Source organism: Ictidomys tridecemlineatus, chromosome 7, assembly GCF_052094955.1.
Source record: "Ictidomys tridecemlineatus isolate mIctTri1 chromosome 7, mIctTri1.hap1, whole genome shotgun sequence".
Lineage (NCBI taxonomy): Eukaryota > Metazoa > Chordata > Mammalia > Rodentia > Sciuridae > Ictidomys > Ictidomys tridecemlineatus.
Window position 1 is genome coordinate 171,283,441 of NC_135483.1, and position 20,365 is coordinate 171,303,805.

Sequence of the window (20,365 nt, forward strand, 5' to 3'; positions counted from 1 at the left end):
TTTTTTCCAAGTATAGTTTTTTTTTCTTCCTCCAACATTGAATTCATGGCTGTAACCAAAAAGAAAGTAATATGTTAAACAGAATAGAATTTGCATATTAACTCTGTATGTGAAATTGTAGATTAATTTTGTTAACCTTCTGATTCTCTCAAGTAATCTTAAAGAATTAGATTAATTCTTATATATTCCAGTATTTCCCCTTGTCTGAGATTTACTAAAATGGATGGATTATAAATGCCAATGTCTTAATGTCCACAAGTATTATTTTGTTAAACTAATCATTTGAGTAGTGAATAATCAGCTTTACATGTACTGATTGATGACTTAGTATATTATAGTTTCCCAGAGCTTACAGGCAGTTGATATCAAACTAATTCCCTTCTAATGGACAGTACTGTATTTGAGTTGGATCTGTTGATCTCATATTTTTTACTTGTCTCTTAATTCAGTTAAAACCCTATGTGATTTTATATGTAATACTGTGATTATTTGTTTCCTCCTCCTCTTTCTGGAAAACCTGACCCTTAGCAGGGAGATTGTGAATGAATTAAATTTCTTAATGTTAGTATCTGTGTCTTCCAAGAAAAAGAATAGCTTCTCTTTCTATTAACTTTTTCCATGTACTGTAGCATACAGGTGATTTCAGTTTTTATCAGGGATTGAAGCCAGGGGTATTGAACCACTGAGCTACATCCCCAGCCCTTTTTATTTTTGATTTTGAGACAGGGTCTCGGTAAGTTGCTTGGTGCCTTGCTAAGTTGATGAGGCTAGCCTTAAACTTGTGATCCTCCAGCCTCAGCCTCTGCCTCCTAAATTGCTGGGATTACAGGTGTGCACCATCACACTGGTTGTTTTTGTTTCTAATTAATGATCTTGAGTTCTAATTTTAAGCTCCACAAGAGGTTTCTTGTGCTGAGTTCCATCTATTTTTCAGTTGTTTCATTGAGTGGGCTTTTGTTTGTTTGAGATGGTTCTGTGTTGCCAAGGATGATCTTGAACTCTTAAGCTCAAGTGATCCTGCTGCCTGAGTTTTCCAAGTAGCTGGAACTACAGATGTGTGCACCACACCTGGATAATTGAGTAGACTTTTGATATATTTTATGAATTGCTAGAAGAGATAAATGGAATGCACTGATGTGCTGCTTTATTGATTACATTTTTTTTAAGAGAGAGGAGAGAGAGAGAGAGAATTTTTTTTTAATATTTATGTTTTTAGTTTTCGGCAGACACAACATCTTTGTTTGTATGTGGCGCTAGCTGAGGATTGAACCCGGGCACACGCATGCCAGATGAGCATGATACCGCTTGAGCCACATCCCCAGCCCTATTGATTACATTTTAAAATAACCATTTATTGGGTGCCTATTACAGGCTCACCACTGTGCTGAGAGCATAAAGACTACATTTTTAAAGGTAGAGAAGAAAAATCACATTTCCTACCCTCAAGTAATTTATTTAGTTTTTGCCCAACAAATATTAAACAATATATTATATGGTTAACACTAGAATAAAGTAAAGTGTGGATCACAGGCAGGATATCTTTGTAACCAAATAATTCCAAAAGGAATTTGATATTTTCTCAGTTTCTAAAAAATTATTAACAGCATTATATTATAAATTGTAATGCAGTTCATAGAGTAGTAGAAAGCTACTTGGGGATACCAAGATTCATTGTGATAATTTCTCCTAGATGATGCCTTACAAATTATTCTACATTGAATTTAGAGTGTCTTAAAGGTCTTACATGGTATTAATTAAACTTGTAACAATAAAATCCATTGGGTTTTAGTTGCCATTACCCAGGGAGGAGCAATACAGCTGGCTAACAATGGTACCGATGGGGTACAGGGTCTGCAAACATTAACCATGACCAATGCAGCTGCCACTCAGCCGGGTACTACCATTCTACAGTATGCACAGACCACTGATGGACAGCAGATCTTAGTGCCCAGCAACCAAGTTGTTGTTCAAGGTAAGGGAATTCAGAATTCACAGGTGTGGTAAATTCTTTAAAAGATTAAAATTTTATAAACTCAGAAAAAGTAAGTATCATATTATAAAACACAACTAAAATGTAGTCAATTTTTCTTTGATATAGATAATATTTTCCATGAACTCTTCCATTATCCCAAAATTGGACCAAAATGTCATGGCATAAAAACAACTATTTTTAGTATTTAAAAATATAGTGTCTATCTGTAACACCTTTACTGTTTGGGAACAGGAGAAACAGGGTAGGTTAGAACAAAAAAATGAAATCAGAAGTCAGGAAAGATGGATTTTTAGATGTAATTCTGAATGGATCCGCTGTGTGACTGAGCAGGATCCAATTATTCTGGGCCTTTTTGTTTGTTTTTCATTTATCAAATGAAATTGCGCTAAATCACATAAGAATTTTGGAGGTCCACAATTCTGTTTCTCTTGTTTTTATTCAAAAGAAACTTAGGTCGTCTTTTCTGAAATTATTATATTTTGTATAAGAACATTATATTCCAAAAGACCACACACGAGTATGCAAGTCCACCGGTCTTAGAAGGAAAAGTAGTAGTTAAACCCTTGAGGAATTATGAAGTAGATTTTTTTTAATTTTAATTTTTTTGTTACATTTATTTCAGAAATATATGGCTAGGAATTGATTATTTTTCGTTGAATCTGTTTGAATATTTCAACAATATAATTTATGCCAGATTGGAAATTTGTAGATTGAGGAAATAATAATTTGTTTCTAAAAATATTTTCATTAATAATAATGCATTTTGCCTATGTTAGGTAGTGGCAGTTGTATCCCTTTGCCATGGATAATTACCTTTGGATAATCCTAAAACACTAACTAGAGAATCATAATTTATTTAAAGGGCCCTAGTGTAATTACAGAATATATTCTGTTTTTAAACAAATAATATTTGAAAAAGATATTTTGCTTATTAATGGGAATAAAACACCTTTTCACTTTACATGCAGGTACTCAAAAAATGTAAAGCAGGATGTCAGTGAATTTGAATTCTGAACGTCAGTTTGAAGATGGTAACATGTTTAGTATATAAATCTTTTCCACTCAAACTACACATTTTAATTGATATTGATATCTAATATGAATAATTTTATATATAAAGACCTTCAAATTCTCTCAAATGTTAGGTTCCTTATTCTTAGGAGAGCATATTAAGTTGATATTAGAAGAAATTTGACAAACAGTGATTGTTTCTTTTCACAAATGGTGGATTGTTTAGTTAGGAAATTAAAACTTAAGAGTTTATCTAGCCATTATCATTTATATTAAAACAATGTTTACAAATAATATAATTGGCATCAATTAGTACACTTTTTCATACTTTCAGTTTTGTTTGAATTAGAAGTTTACAATAGTTGACCATAATGCTTTATTTTCTCTTCCATTTTGCTATTTTATGAAAAATCATGGTCGTTTTTATGTCGTGGCAAGAGTCTACTTGAAATTTTTTAATATGAATTTACCAATATCAAAGGAAGACATTGAGGACTATACTCTATCTAGGAAGATCATCCAAGCTGTGCCCTACTTCCCTTTTAGACTTAAGGTTGGTAAGCATGTTAACAGAATAGAACTACATTCCAATGAAAGATAAATATAAGACCCAGCAGACATAGGTTTAGATGTATTTCACCTGAGTGTCTATACTAATAAGTCCATTAAACTGGGGTTTATTTCTCAGTAATGACCCAAAGAGTGCTGATTTTTTTTCAACATTTTAGCCAGAATCATCTGTTCCTTATTGTTTCTTTTCTAATTCAAAAAATATGTTTAGACTGATGATTAACACACACAGCTGAATCGAGTCACTTCACTTCTGTGCCTTACACCTTGCTCACCATTCTTTTCAGCTGCCTCAGGAGATGTACAAACATATCAGATTCGCACAGCACCTACTAGCACCATTGCCCCTGGAGTTGTTATGGCATCCTCCCCAGCACTTCCTACACAGCCTGCTGAAGAAGCAGCACGAAAGAGAGAGGTTCGTCTAATGAAGAACAGGTACATGTAATCCATTTACTTAGATTGTTATGGGTTGAGTATGTCCACAAATTCTGCCAAATGTGTTTTACAACTGATAACAGGATCTTTGCCTTGAATTCCACCACCACCATCCCCCAGAATTGATGGATCTTACTAAAACTTCTTTATTTAATAAGTTGCATGTGAAATGACTAATGAGATTATGGGTCAGTCTTTAATAATAAAGTAGTTTTCTTTCATACAGTTTCCTCACAGGAGATTTAATATGCAGCTTTGCTATGTTTGTATTTTGCTCCAACCAACTAGCTAGATTATTTACAAATTTTTTCATGAGTAGTATTGTTCATGTTCAAGAGCATCAGATATGTGTATTAACATTAAATGTTAAATTTCATTAAATTTATGTATAATAAAGTAAATATATCAATGGCCAATATTTTCTTTACTCAAAATAGTAACTTAATACCACGTTACTGACAGAAACCTTAAAATAGTTATAGTTCTTGAATGAGGAAAATTCTACTTACCAAAATCTGTGACATGTAGACAAAGCCATTTTTAAATGGTTTTGACATCAAAATAAAAGTACCTTATTTTTGTATTGGGGATTGAATGCAGGGGCGTTCTGCCTCTAAGCTACATCCCCAGTCTGATATTTATTTATTTGTTTGTTTATTTAGAAACAGGGTCTCCCTAAGGTGCCCAGGCTGGCTGGCTGGCTTATTCATTTATTTATTTACTTACTTACTTATTTATTTATTTAGAGGCAGGGTCTCCCTAAGGTGCCCAGGCTGGGTGTTCACCCTTCCAATTCTGCCTCACCCTCCCTGTTTGTTGAGATTATAGGCTTATTTCCACATGCCTCATATAGTTTTAAGATTTTAATATGAAAATGACTAAGACAAACAGAAAAAAATGAAAATAAAGATGTATGAAGTTATAAAATGTTTTAAATTGGTGACAATATTCTACTTTTTACCCCAGGATTATTCAAATTCATGATAAAGTCAAAGAAACAGATTGAATTTGGAAGATAAAGCTTGATGTCTTGCTCCACCCTTGCTGTGACTTTCAGAGAACCTATTAATCTTCTGAACCTCAGTTTTCTCCTTTGTAAAATAGGATTCCACAATCTACTTAAAGTGTTGTTCTAAGGGTCAAGTTAGATTATTTCTCTGAAAGTACTTTGTAACCACAGTGGTCTGAAACATAAATGTTTTTTTTTTCCTTGAGCAATTTCATATTTCAGCAGATCAGTCTCTTTGTTTCTAAAATATTTTTAGCTGTCACTGTATTAATAAATTATTATCTAAGCTATGAGCAATGGCAGAAACATTCTGGGATTAGGAGAAAAGTTGCAAAGGAGTGGAGTGACTTTATTTTATTTGTTCTCTATCAACCAGTGATTTTCTTTTTAAGTATTTAAATTATAATTTTAAACAAAAGTATAAAAGCTGCATTCTTATTTAAATGTATTTTAAAATATAAATTAAACTATGCATTATTTAAATATTCTCAGTTTTAAAGTACTCATAAGGATGCTTAACCCTTTTTAAAATTAGAAACAATTCTCTTTTAAGAAGTCTCCAGCAAAAGCTTGGTTATAAAATTTAAAAAACAGCACTTACTAAAGAAAATAGTTTAAAGCACACATAGCAGAGCGATCAGAAAATAAGTCCTTTTGATTACTAAAAACAGCAGAAGAGGGGACAGGGTTGTGTGTCAGTGGGCAGAGCCCTCTAGCATTCATGAGGCATTGAGTTTGATCCCCGGCACCACATGAAAATAAAGGTATTGTGTCCATCTACAACTAAAAAAAAAAAAAAAAAAAAATTAAAAAAAAAAGGCAGAAGAACTTTCAGATTATATCTATGTAGTTTGCCTCTGTGGGACAAAAAATGTTTCCCTCTAGTGGGTGTGGTGGCTTATACCTGTAATCCCAGCAGCTTGGGAGACTGGAAAAGGAGGATTGTGAGTTCAAAGCCAGCCTCAGCAAAAGCGAGGCGCTAAGCAACTCAGTGAGACCCTATCTCTAAATAAAATACAAAATAGGGCTGGGGATGTGACTCAGTGGTTGAGTGACCCTGAGTTCAATCCCTGGTACCAAAAGAATAATAATAATAATAATGTTTCCCTCTTATTCAGAAAAGACTACAGAGGCAATATAATTGTAGTCATGATTTGGACTTACTTTTATCCTTTCCAACAGTTGGATAAACTCTAGTGTCCTTTTGAAGGAACAAAATAGGAAAAAATTTTTCTATAGTATGTAAGAAGGCAGCAGTATTGGTTCTTATCTACTGTTACGTAAAGACCAACCTAGAGCACTGCCCATTTGTGAAAACTTGTTCTTTTAGCAGATCAAATTTCTTTTTTTTTCCTTCAGATTTGTAGCCCTCTCTACGATCCCCATCCTACCTCTACAACACATTCCAAGTTATGGAGAGGGCTTCAGTTCTTCACAAGCTTTTTTTAAATGAGATCTATAGGGAAACCACCTGATATGTACTCTGGTAAAATACTTTTGTTTGAATTTAGATATAGTGCTTTAGTTTCCTTTTTCCTTCATTATCAGATGACTGTTTTTTGAGCTTTCAGTCAAATCTGGCTATTGTGACCATCATACCATGCAAACTCACATACCAGGTACATACCCACATTCCAAAACACACACTTGGCAGATCCAGTAGTCTCTTTTTTGTTTGATTTCACCTCTGTGAAGTATGTACCACTTTTGACTGCTCATTATCCCAAAATACTTCTTTAGTTTATTCACCACCTGGTTTTCTGACTACTTTTCAAATTTCCCCTTGGAACTTTCATCCATAGTCATGTATTTCAGGTACCAATATATGCAGGTATCAATAATTCTATATATTCTGATATTGACCTTTCCTCTGAGGTACTGTTTATTAAGTTCTATATTAGGTATGGGCAGTTCTAGATTCTTTATATACATTATTAATTCTTCTACAGTGAGGTGGAATTTTATTCCCACAGATACCAGAGAGAAGTTAAATGTTGCCAAACATCACAGTTTTTAAGAAACTGGTAGAATTGAGATTTGATCATGTGTCTGCTGCCAAAGCCTGTTAACATGCTACTTCACTGCTATGATGCTCTTACTAGAGCACACGGCAGTGGGGTGGATATGTAACAAGGAAGTGAAACATGGAATGCTTTCTTAGGTATTCATTTTGCTCACAGATTAGAGACAAGTAAAATTATTTTTAAGGTAATAATAAAAGATTCACACTACAGTAGTTGCTTTGGGTTGTGACCCCAGAATCCCCATAAATTTCCTTGCTTATAGTGAGTACTCTTGACATATTCACCAGAAATAATGTCTCCTATATACATCAAACATAACCTGTATTAAACTAAGCTTGGACAGGAAAAGTTTGGACTCAGAAATTCTACAGTCTCCAAATAGCCATTTATTCCAAAATGAAAATAAGTGGTAAGCATTGTGAAAGAGGAAATATAAATGGCTGTTGTATTTATTTGTGTTGCTACAGTAACAATCACAAAATCTCAGTATCTTAGAACACATATTTCTTCCTCATTTATAAGTTACATTTTGACAGCTGCAAGTCACTTGCCCATGGCTCCTCTTCACATGCTGTCTATTTCGTGAATCCCAGCCCCAAGGAGCAGCAGCACCTCTGAGAGGAGCCTTTGACAACAGCAAAAGGGCAATGCTTTTTAAAGCGTCTGCTTGACTATGGTGAACAACATGTCTACTTGTGTTCCATTGGACACAGCACAGACAAGGACAAGCCCAACGTCAGCAGACTGGATGGGAGCTCTTTCCATAGGAAGCAAGGAGGGGAAAATTACAAAAGTAATATAATTTACCACTTTTGCTTTTATATAACATTAGCGTGCACAGGGGGTTTTAATAGCAGACTTTTAAGGACAAAAATAATAAAGAAAAGGTTAAATAGATTTATATAAAATAGCAAAGCAAACAAACAATATTTTAACAGTGTCAGAAGACTAATGAAGATATAAAGGCAGATTCACAAATGATAGGGTAAACAACGTATATTTGATATGAATTAAGGTACTTTCATTCAACTACATACAGCTGTTCATTAAGAAAGAAAATAGATGTATTTTTTTACTGAGATAGGAACAATGTTCTTCATGGACAGAAGCAGATTACTAAAGAGTATATATGTTATCATTTTTAAAGATGTATTACACAGATAAAACAGCTCATTATAAGTAAGTTAGAAAAGTATAAACTAAAAATATCAACTCTAATTGAACCATCCAAATTATTATATAGAGTATATTTTTCCTCGATACAAATAAAAACATATATTCATTTTTAAAATATTATTTTTTTAGTTGTAGTTGGACACAGTACCTTTATTTTTACTTATTTTCATATAGTGCTAAGGATTGAACCCAGTGCCACTCAGTGTGCTAGGCAAGCACTCTACCACTGAGCTACCACCCCAGCACTATATATACATTTTTAATAGATCAGTTTTAACCTTTTATTTTCAAATAGCTTTAGACTTACACGTTGTAAAGATGTTTCCGATACCTTTTATTCAGCTTCCTGTATTCCTACTATATTATATAAGCAGAATAACAGTTATCAAAACTAAGAAATACATTGGTATAAAACTATTAAGTGAATTATACATTTTATTCAGACTTATGCATTTTTTAATACCTATATTCCTTTTCTTTTGTAGAATCCAATCCAGATACCACATTGCATTTAATTGTTTCTGTTTCCTTGTGTTTCATAGCTTTTTGTATCTGACACTTTTGAAGAGTAGGGATCTGACTTCTTATAGAATATCCCTCATTTGAGGTTTGTCTGATGTTTTCTTATGGTTAGATAGAGGTCATCAATTTTGGGGAAAAAATCCTGCAGTGATTTATTGTGCCCCTCTTGCTACATCATATCAGGAAACATAACCAGTAGACTTATTACTGGTAATATTAACTTTTGATCAGTTGGTTGAAGTACTCCACTGTAGAATTTTTCTCTTTGTATACTGCATTCCTTAGAAATGATTTCACTAAGTGCAGCCTACATTTAAGGGGAAGACTATCAAAGAATTTGTGGTCACATGTTATAACCAACAAAGTAGTTTGTTTTTTAAAGAAGATGCTTGGAAGCTATGTAAGTATCTCCCTGTAAGTTTTGCCCACTGATTTTAGTTCAAGTCAAGTGTTCCTTATCCAAAATGCATAGAATTAGAAATGTGAGATTTCAGAGTTCTTCTGGTTTTGGAATATTTATATAGACTTAGCCAGTTGAGCATCTTTAATTGGAAAATCCAAAATCCAGAACTTTTAAGTAATGTGTCTGTTCCTAAGTTTCAGATTTTTTAAATTTGGGATATTCAACCTATATTCACCAGTGAATTATACCACAGTAATTATTACTATGGTATTCTCATGGGAATTTTCTATTTCTCTCATCCCTTCTACTTTTATTAACTTTTTTTTTTCTATAAGGATATTTTGTGCCTTCCCCCTTATTTACATCAATATAGACTCATGGTAACTGGGGGAGGTTATAATTCATTACTATCATTATTATATTATTCAGATTGTCCCAACTTTAGCCATTGGGAGCTCTTCCAGTTTGTTTTCTGTATCCTTTGAACATGCCCTCTACCCCCGCTTTTGCACCTTCCTCTCTTGCACTACTGGATTATCTATACTCAATTTTTCATCTTGTTTTCAGAATCAGCCATTTTTCCAATGAGCCCTGTTCTTTTTTATTGGAAAATACTATTTAGAAACCAAGAACTGGGCACTAGATTATGCTATTTGCTACCAAGGTCACACTTGTATGGCCTCAACATAGAACTAGGAAAGATGTGTATGTATACGTCCTTATTTCTATATCTATACATGTACACTAAAATGAATGGATTCATAATAACATCACTGACTAATCTATAACCACAGGGTTCATTTTAGCCTCCCCCTCTTTGCTTATTTGTAATTCTTTCTATGACAGAAACTAGGCTTACATGTTTGTTTAGCTCTAATGTACATGTGAAGCAGGTTCAGAGTTGATAATGAGTACCCCTGTGAGAAATAAATTTACCTAATTATAGTGTAATATTTTATTTTCTTTTTGTTTTCAGCCTTGTAGTATTGCATGAAATTGCTGTTTTCCAAAGGTACTTAGGATTCCTTTTCTCCACCCTGCTTTAGTGAAGTTACATCAACATTAGATTTCTCATCATCTTCACTCAGTCTAGGATTCCCCAATATTCTGTTTTTTCTTCTTAAATTCACATACAGCTAAGTTCACTTTTTTTTATATAGTTTTATGGATTTTGACAGATGTATGGTATCATGTATCTACCCCCATAATGCCATACATAACAGTAATACTGTCCTAAAAAATACTCCCTTGGGCTGGGGATGTGGCTCAAGCGGTAGCGCGCTCTCCTGGCATGCGTGCGACCCGGGTTCGATCCTCAGCACCACATACCAACAAAGATGTTGTGTCTGCGAGAACTAAAAAATAAATATTAAAAATTCTCTCTCTCACTCTCTCTTTTAAAAAATAAAAAAATAAAAAATACTCCCTTGTGATACTAATCAGCTTCTACGCCTTCCCTGAATCCCTGAAAACCACTAAACAGTTATAGTTTTGCCTTTCCCAGAATTTCATATAAACAGAATCATATAGTCTTTTAGATCCACTTATTTCACCTAGAAAAATGTGTCTAAGGTTCATTAATATTGTTGCAGGAATCAGTAGTTGGTGTTATCACTAACATTTCATTATATAGATGCACTATGGTTTTTTGTTTATTTTATCTTTTTTCACTTTGAAGTTTATTTTGGTTGTTGGGAGGAATATATTATTATAAATATTTAGACAAAGGTTTTTTATATGAATTTTTAGTTTACTTGGGTAAATATTTAGAAGGAGGTTGGCAGGGTAGAATGTAAATATATATTTAACTTTTATTATAAATGCCCAGTTGTTTTCCAAAATGACTGTACCATTTTGTATTCCCACCAACAGTGTGTGAGAGTTCCAGGTTTTTTAATATTGTTGCCAGAACTTGATATTATTAGTTCTTTTTTTTTTTTAATCCTTATCCTATAAGGTATATAAATGGTATCTCATTGTGGTTGTAATTTGCATTTCCCTTGTAACTACTAATGTTAAGCTTATTTGCCATCTGAATATTTTCTCTGTTAAAGTATCTATTTAGATCATTTGCCTACTTTTTATTGGGTTGGTGTTTTTTTCTTTTGAGATCTTTATTCTGGATACAAGTCTTTTGTTGGATATGTGATTAGCAAGTATTTTCAGTTTGTAGCTTATTTTTCATTTTCTTAATACTGTATTTTGTAGAAGAAAAGGTTTTCATTTTTATGAGATCCAGTTCATCAATGTTTTTTTCTTTTATAAATCATGCTGTGGTATTGTATGTAAGAATTATTTGCCTAATCCACAATCACACAGATTTTTCTCCTGTTCTTCTCTAAAAACATTATAGTTTTACATTTAGGCCCGTGATCACTTTTGAGTTGACTTTTATATGATATGCGAGGGATATATCAAGATTCATTATTTATATATAGGTATCCATTTGTTCTGACACCATTTATTAAAATTTTAAGATTATTGAATTCCCTTTGCTCTTTTGTCAAAAATTAATGGACTGTTGATTGGGTCTTTTTCTGGGCTAACATCCTCACTGATCTGTGTGTCTATCCTTTCACCAGTTCCACATTCTCATGTTTATTACCACAGCATCATAGCAAGTCTCAAATTTGACTGTGGAGTCCTCCAACCCTGTTACTCTAGGATAGAATTGTTTGGATTTTCATATAAATTTAAAATCAGCTTGTTAGTGTCTACAGAAAGCTTGCTTATATTTTGATTAGGATTGCCTTGAGTCTGTACATCAAATGGAGGAGAACTAATTCTTAACAATACTAAGTCTTAAGTAGTTCTGAGGTTTTTGCTTTTGTTTGGGGGCAGGTACTACTTGAAATGATACTCAACAGTTCATTGCTAGTATATAATAGAAATAAAATTGACTTTGAGAATATGGGAAAAACGAAATCCAGTTTCCTTTCCTTTTTTTTTTTTTTTTGTACTGAGAAATGAACCCAGAGGCATTCAACCACTGAGCCACACTCCCAGCCCTTTTTTGTATTTTATTTAGAGACAGGTCCTCACTTTTGCTGAGGCTGGCTTTGGCTTTAAACTCTGATCCTCCTACCTCAGCCTTCCCAGCTGCTGGACTTATAGGCATACGCCACTGCACCTGGCCAAACCTAGTTTCTGTATTCTCACTCACCATGTAAACATAGAAGACTGTTGTAGGGCTGGGACTGTAGCTCAGTGGTAGAGCGCTTACCTAGTACATGTGAGGTGCTTAGTACCACATAAAAATTTAAAAAAAAGACTATTGTGACCAAAGTATGGAGATTGTTTTTCCCACAACACCAAGCAATCAACCTATTCTTCAGGGGACACAAGCTGGGTATCCTCTAATTCAGAAACAATTAAACAAAAAAGGGAATTGCATCTGATCCTGCAGATTGAGGGCTCAGTCCCACTAGACCTCTGCTTTACTTTGCATTCTGATTGCAAGCTCTAGGTTATTTTTTTCTGTGATCTTAACCAACCTGCTATTAATCAGAGTTCCCATGACTCTTCTTGGTTTGAATTAATTTGCTAGAACAAAGGGAAACACCTTTACTATGTGTCACAAAGGATATTTTACAGGATACCAGTAAACAGCCAGATGAAGAGATATGTAAGGCAAGATCTAGAAAGGTCCCAGGTTCTTGTGGAGTGGGGGCATAATACCCTACAGGCAGCTTCCCTGTGTTAAGCTGTCCAGAAATTTCTCAACCAGTTTTTCTGTGTTTTTATGGAAGGTTCATTACTTAGACGTGATTGATTAAATCACTGGCCCTTGGTGATCTACTCAACCTTTACCCCCTTTTCCTCCTCTTGTCATGGGAGATGAGAAGTCTCTAGACAAGGGTACCAGGAGTTTCCAGAGCAGAGCAGAGAATTTAACTCATGACCAACAAGGTTCTTGGCATACATGATGAAAAAGAATTTCAGCTTGAGCTAGATAAAGGCATACACAAAGGTTTATTTAGAAAACAAATATACATTCAAGGGAGAATTCAGGCTGTCTCAAATGAGAAGCCTTGCCTTTGTGTGGGGATTCAATATTTATAGGGGACTAGAGGCGAGTGGGTCTATGTAATTTCCTACCAGTTTCCCCTGCATGTGTATATTCTCTTTTTTACAAGGGAATGAACCAAGGATCTGTTGCTCAAGATTTACAACCATGCTTTCTGCATCTCAGTGGTTCATGGATATTTCCTTTAAGTCTCAATGTATTATTCTTTATCCTAAATCCCTCTCTTACCCTGAGGTTCAGGAATAGGGCTGAAAGTCCCAACCTTCTAATCCTACCCCGGTCTTTCTGGTCTTCATTCTGAAACTACATAGGGATTAACAAGCCATCTGTCAACTTATTAGCATACAAAACCTTATTCCATGGAGAATCCAAGGATTTTAGGAATTTTGCCAAAAGGAGGACCAAATAATCATATTGACCTTTTTTTTACCCTATGACCTTTCTAAATTTCATTAGTTCTAGGAGATTTGTGAGGGGGGCAAAGGTGTGACTTATGAAGTCAAGGGGAGTCGAAATAAAGAAGATCCACATGCTTCTGCCCTTTTTAATGTTTTATACACTCAAATCACTTAATACAATTTCACTCTATACGTTCTTAAGAAAATGACAATCCTTAATCCTGGACAGTGCAATAGACATAATCAATTCAAGGCAAGTAATTCTAAGTGAACTCTAAGTACTGCAAACACACTTAATCATGACAGATTATACAGATACTCCCTCTGCATGCTAAGCTCAAGTGCCAGATCTAGAGTGTCAGGTCTTAGGCCTTAAGTCCAGCAGATGCACACTCACTCAGACCACAGTGACCAGGTCAGGAACCGATGGAGTCTTCTCCTGGTGTGGAGTTGACAGCCAGTTGAGGAAACCATCATAAGGAGAAGTCGCCATTCTCACCAGGGTCAGGAGGCTGCTGTGGAGCTTCAGAGCAGTTAACACAATGCAGAGAGGATCAGGCAGATGATGAGAAGACTTGGAATGTCCATGTCCTTCATCAGGATCACCAGCCAGTGATATGCTTTACATGGATCTATCTGTAAGCTCTTATTTCTTTCCTTTTCCTCTTTCATTAGCATTCTAATGCTATTTGAAGTTGTTGTTCTGATTAAGACTAGGTTTTAGGCATACTTTGCGTTTCTGTTGGTCTCATAGGTATGGTCTTCTCTTGCACATCCTTAAAGAAATAGGGCCTCACACATTCCCCAAACTGTATTCAGTACTCACCAATGCCCTAAGGCCAGTGGTAGTTGCCCTGCCTGAATGGATTAATCTTTTGTTCCAAAATGAAGATAAACTCCCTCCCACTCAAATGTTGTTCCGCGGTGTGTGGACTCTTTGACGTCTTTTCTATGAATGACTGATAGTGTGTTCATGGAGAAAAGACTTCAAGAGCACTCAGACTTCCCTAATTACTGGAATTTTAAAAGGTTAAATACTGTCCCACCAGCTTACACTCACTCTGGCCTTTATCAGATTTCCATCTTTTTACCATTGTCCAGTTGCCTCTATCCAAGATAAACATGTTTTTGTCTCCTCCCTTCTTGAGGCATTGCCTCCTTAAATTTTGGATCAATTTACTGTGTAGCCTTTGGTCTCTGATAGATTTGAAAACACTCATGAATTTGGTTCGTCCTTTTTCCCATGGTAGAGTAGAATATCTTTCTTTTTGCTTCTCTACATCTTAGGGTAGAAGCCAGAACCAATATACCCATTTTTAAATTAATATAATAATTCATGTGGATGAAGACTGTAAAAACCTATAAATATTTAAAGGCAAACAAGAAAAAGCACATAGTAAGGAAGGATTGAAGATGCTGAAAGAGGAGTAAATAAGATAAGAATATCTTATAGAAGCAAAGAACTTTTTTCTAAAAGTATGTCTAAATCAGTTTCAGAATTTACAGGCCATCTGTTTGCATAAATTCTTAGAATCACAAAATCCTATTTTTGTACTAGAAGAGACATCAGAGGTCACTTTGATTTGCACACTGAGTCCCTAGACCAGTTCCTTGGGTAGGTTCTTTCGTTCTCTTGCTCTTAAAATATCTTGACAGAAAGTTTCAAGAAGCTTTAATTTAAGTCGCCATCTTCAATTTTAAAATTTTATTTTTCATTTTAATACTGTATTCTCCTTTGAGATATAGTATTTAATATTAAAATGCCTTCCACCTCATCAATTAAAATTAATGCTTTAGAATGATTTACCGTATTTATTCTTTGCATGTACCTAACAAAGCTAACCTATACCTTAGTTTGGGATGTGTTGATGAGTTTGTTTTATTTTTTCTTTATTTTTAAACAGATGGGAAAGCAGTTCTTGAATGGGGAAGGACCCACTAGAAACTACTCAACTAGTTAGTGTCAAAGCCAGGATCTGAATCCAGAATTTCTGATCCTCAGTTCAGAACTCTTGCTAGTATACTATATTGTATTAAATGTGTATCCAAGTTTGTTTATTTTAAATGATGATTAACTTGAGCATCATTCTATACATTGGTGTTATTAGAAATACATTTAGTATTTCTCCCAGCCCAAGAGAGTCATGTTTAGGACTGCTATGTGGAATTTCTCTTTGGAGGAGGACCTCATTTCACATTAGTATATGGAAAGGATCCAAGAGGTCTTGCAAAAAGAAAAAGTTAATTTTCCTCGCCCAATGTTTCATGTTTCTTTTGAGGAATATATACTTGAATCTTTCACAATACTGCAGTATATGATTATAGTAGAAAAAGGTTGGAGGTACTAATCTATAGGATCATATTAATTTAGCTTTGGAAACTAACAAGTAGATATAGCATTCATATGGGCAATTCAACTTGTAGACTGTACATTGTCAGGTAATGGAGGAGAGAAAGCAAGAGAAAAAAGACTAGTCAGCCGTGATTGAAATTAAACTTGTGAATACGCATACAGCCTACATTTCTCTGAGTGTTAGAATTCATCAAGTAGAGAGCATCCAAATTGACCTCTAAATCATTCCCACTATCATCCTTTTTAGATCCCAGCTTTCCTCTAGCCCCAAAGCACCTCTTGACTTGTTTTTTTCAGTATTTATAGGAATGTTGGACCATTTTTAATCCATTTCCAAACAACTTTTCTCAAATGCCCAAGTGATACAGTAGATTATGTGCATGCCTCTCATGAAAAAAAAGAAACATTATATGCAGCACTCCCCATTAACATTGATGTAATTATCCTACCATTTGAGTTATCTAGAAATAGTAGGTAACATTTTAACAATACAATAATATTTCATGTACTTTATATATGTTAACATTTATTTCTCATAAACCTTTTTTTTGTGGGGGGGGATGTTGGGGATTGAACCCATGGCCTTGTGCAAGCACTCTACCAACTGAGCTATAGCCCCAACCACTTCATGAACCTTTTGAGTTTTCATCTGGTTAAATAATTTACATCTGCCTTATATAACTGGTAAGGGATAGAAACCTCTTATACCCAGGAATCTGCCACTGAAGATATTATTAACTACTACACTTATCTTGCCCTTGTTGTAAATGATTGATTATAAATTGTTGGTTTTCATATTTTAAAGAGTTAAAATCTTTTTGCTTTTAACTAATATTCATTAAAAAATAAGTACCTATCTTTTACTCATCCTACTAGACTGAGGATATAAAAAATAAGAGGGCCTTTGACCACATAGAGCTAAAAAAGAGTTTACTAGTTTATGGTTATCAGTTTATTAAATAATAGTTTTCTTGTCAATCTATTAGATTTTTAAATAATTTTTAATTGTGGTTAAAAATATTTAACATCCTATTTTTAAGTGTATAATTAAGTAGGGTTAGGTATATTCTCAAATATGCAACAGATACTCAGAAGTGGAATTGCTGAATCACATGACACATTCTTTTTGTAATTTTCAAGAAACCCTCTTCATAGCAGCTGTCCTGTTTTACATTCCCAACAAAAGTCCAAAAGTATTCCAGTTTTTTCATGTCCACAATAGGTGTTTTCAGATGGTGGAAAGAAGTGGTAGTTGTCTTTGATGATAGCCATCCTAATGTCTGTGAGATAATTGTGGTTTTGATTTGCATATCCCTATAGATTAGTTGATGTTGAACATCTTTTCATGTTTATTGGCCATTTGTTTACCTGCATTGGAGAAATATCTATTCAAGTCCTAAGCCCATTTTTTATTTTATTTTTTTATTTGGTCTAATTAATAACACATGACAATAGAGTGCATTTTGACACATCTTATATAAATGGAGTATAACTTCTCATTCTAACGTTATACATGATGTGGAGGAGTTACACCAGTTCTGTGTAATCCACATATGCACATAGGGTAAAAATGTCCAGTTGATTCTACTATCCTTCTATCCACATATACCCTCTCCTCCTTTCACTCCCTTCTGTCTAATCCAAAGTACCTCTATTCTTCTCCATCACCATTCCACCCCGCCTTATTGTGAATTAGCATCTACATATCAGAGGAAATCATTCAGCCTTTGATTTGGGGGGATTGGCTTATTTTGCTTAGCATTATTATCCAGTTCCATCCATTTACTGGTAAATGTCATAATTTCGTTCTCCTTTATGGCTAATATTCCACTGTGTATATATACCACATTTTCTTTATCCATTCATCTGTTGAAGAACACTGTGTTGGTTCCATAGTTCTCTATTGTGAATTGAGCTGCTATAAACATTGATGTGGCTGTGTCATTATATGCTGACTTTAAGTCCTTTGGGTATAAACTGAGGAGTGGAATGACTGGGTTGAATGGTGGTTCCATTCCAAGTTTTCTGAGGAACCTCCATACTGCTTTCTGTAGTGGTTGCACCAGTTTGCAGCCCCACCAGCAAGTGTGAGTGTACCTTTTTCCCCACGTCCTCACCAACTTGTATTGTTGCTTCTATTATTGATAATTGCCATTACTAAAGATGTTGAACATTTTTTAATATATTTGTTGATTGATTATATTTCTTCTGATAACATCTTGGAGATTAATGCTCTATTAGAGGTACATGTGTAAAGGTTTTCTCTCATTCTGTAGGCTCTCTCTTCATTGTTTCCTTTGCTGTGAAGATGATTTTTAGTTTGATTTCATCCCATTATTGATTTTTGATTTTACTTCTTGTGTTTTAGGGGTCTTGTTAAGGAAGTCAGTTCCTAAGCTGACAAGATTTGGGCCTACTTTTTCTTCTATTAGGCGCAGGGTCTCTGTTCTAGAGTCTTAAGTCTTTGTGCAGGATGAGAGATAAGGGTTTGATTTCATTTTGCTACATTTAGATTTTCAGTTTTCCCAACACCATTTGTTGAAGCGGCTATCTTTTCTCCAGTGTATATTTTTGGTGCCTTTGTCTAGTATGAGATAACTGTATTTGTGTGGGTTTGTCTCTGATTCCTGCCTGTTATGGCCTGAACAGTTTTCCTCTTCCATGCCCTATTCTATTCTGTACCATTGGTCTACCACCTGTTTTGGTGCCCGCATGCCTTTTTTGTTACTATGGCCTAAGCCCATTTTTTAATCTAGTTATTTTGTTGTTGAGTTGTAGAAGTTCTTTATATATTATGGGTATTATTCCCGCATCAAATACATGATTTGTAAATATTTTATTTCAGTTCATAGGTTGCCTTTTCATTGTTTTGTGTGCTTATAAGTACAGAATTTTTTGCTTATGCTTTCAATGTCATATCTAAGAAATCACTGACAAGTCCAGTTTCAGAAAGGTTTTCCCCTAGAAGTCTTATAGTTTTAGGTGTTAAGTTTAAGTCTTTGCTACATTTTGTGTTATTTTTATATAAGGTAGGGGAAGAATCTCATTCTTTTTACATGTTTTCCCAACATCACTTATGTTCTTTCTTAAAAACATTTTTATTAGTGCATTATAGTTTTTATAGCTATAACCAATATATCCAGTAAGAACCTGGAAGGTTCAAAATTCAAAGAGTTCTTGCCAATGAACCCTTCAACCTAGAAGAATGAAATTTGGGCAGCCAAGGGTAACTGGTATACCCATCTTTCCTGCCAAGTATCAACAAGATCGGGTGAAAAAATATTTGCTGAGATTCCAATCAACTCCAAGTTCTGTGGAAGCTCTGCAAAGGCTTTCAAATGAAAGTGTATTTTCCATGGTCAGCTGACTCCATAACCGTGGGCTCAAGGTGAGACCGCTCCCCATAGCAGAAGGGCATGGCAGAGGAAAACTGTTCAGGCCGTAACAGGCAGGAAGCAGAGAGAGAACTTGCTTACCCAGGACAAAATATAAATCCCAAAGGCATATCTCCAGTGACCTATTTCCTCCAGTTACACCCTACTTGCCTACAGTTACCGATTAGGCTACAGCTCTCGTAATCTAATTGCTTTGCCTCTGAACATTCTTGCATTGTCTTACCCATGAGTTTTGGGGGGACACCTCATATCTAAACCATAACACAGTTATATATAATAGCAGAGTTCATTTTGACATATTCATAAATGCTTTAGCATGTTTTACTCTATTTCAGTCACCAGTACTTCCCTTTTCCCTCCTCTCCTTCCTCCCCTAATCCCCTTCCTCTACTTCATTGGTCTTCCTTCTGTTTTATTTTTAATTGGTGCATTATAGTTATATAAAAGTGGAAGGAATTATGATATATTCCTACATGCACATAGCATAATTTAGTCTACCTCCCCAGTTCTTCCCCTTTTCCCTCTACCTTTGTCCCCCACCCTTGCTTTATCGATCTCCCTTATATTTTCAAGAGATCCTTTTTTTTAATTACTTTTTTCTTTCTAGCTTTCCCATATGAGAGAAAACATTGGACCCTTGACTGGGTCTGGTTTACTTTCACACAGCATGATGTTCTCCAGCTCCATATATTTTCCTGTAAATGACATTGTTTATTTTTTTTATGGCTGAGTAAAACTCCATTGTATGTATGTACCACATTTTCTGTATCCATTCATCTGCTAGGCTTGTTCCATGGCTATTTTGAATTGTGCTTCTATAAGTATTGGTGTGCATGTATTTAGGTTTTTTGGATAGATAACCAAGGAGTAGGATACCTGCCTGATATGGTGATTTCATTTCTAGTCTTTTGAGGAATCTCCAAAGTGCTTTCAATAATTTTTTGCAGTCCCACCAACAATGTATAAGTGTACCTTCCCTCTGCATCCTCACCAGCAATTGTTATTTGTATTCTTAATGATTACAATTCTAACTGGAGAGATGAAAT

The 20,365-nt window shown here is 34.7% G+C and overlaps 1 protein-coding gene across 6 annotated transcripts in view; it reads left to right on the forward strand.

The window, feature by feature from the left end:
* Positions 1–20,365, forward strand: part of Creb1 (cAMP responsive element binding protein 1) — a 63,936-nt gene that overhangs the window by 36,134 nt on the left and 7,437 nt on the right. For 5 of the 6 annotated variants that reach the window (XR_001230069.4, XR_005738090.2, XM_013362786.4 and 2 more), the window contains 2 exons: positions 1,790–1,972; positions 3,862–4,012. Coding sequence is in view for 4 of the 6 variants with exons in the window: in XM_013362786.4 (XP_013218240.1) it covers positions 1,790–1,972; positions 3,862–4,012 (334 nt within the window). In the remaining 2 variants the exon portion in view is untranslated. Of the gene's footprint in view, positions 1–1,789; positions 1,973–2,961; positions 3,025–3,861; positions 4,013–20,365 lie in introns of those variants that run through there. The other variant, XM_040294800.2, reaches the window with a different exon arrangement.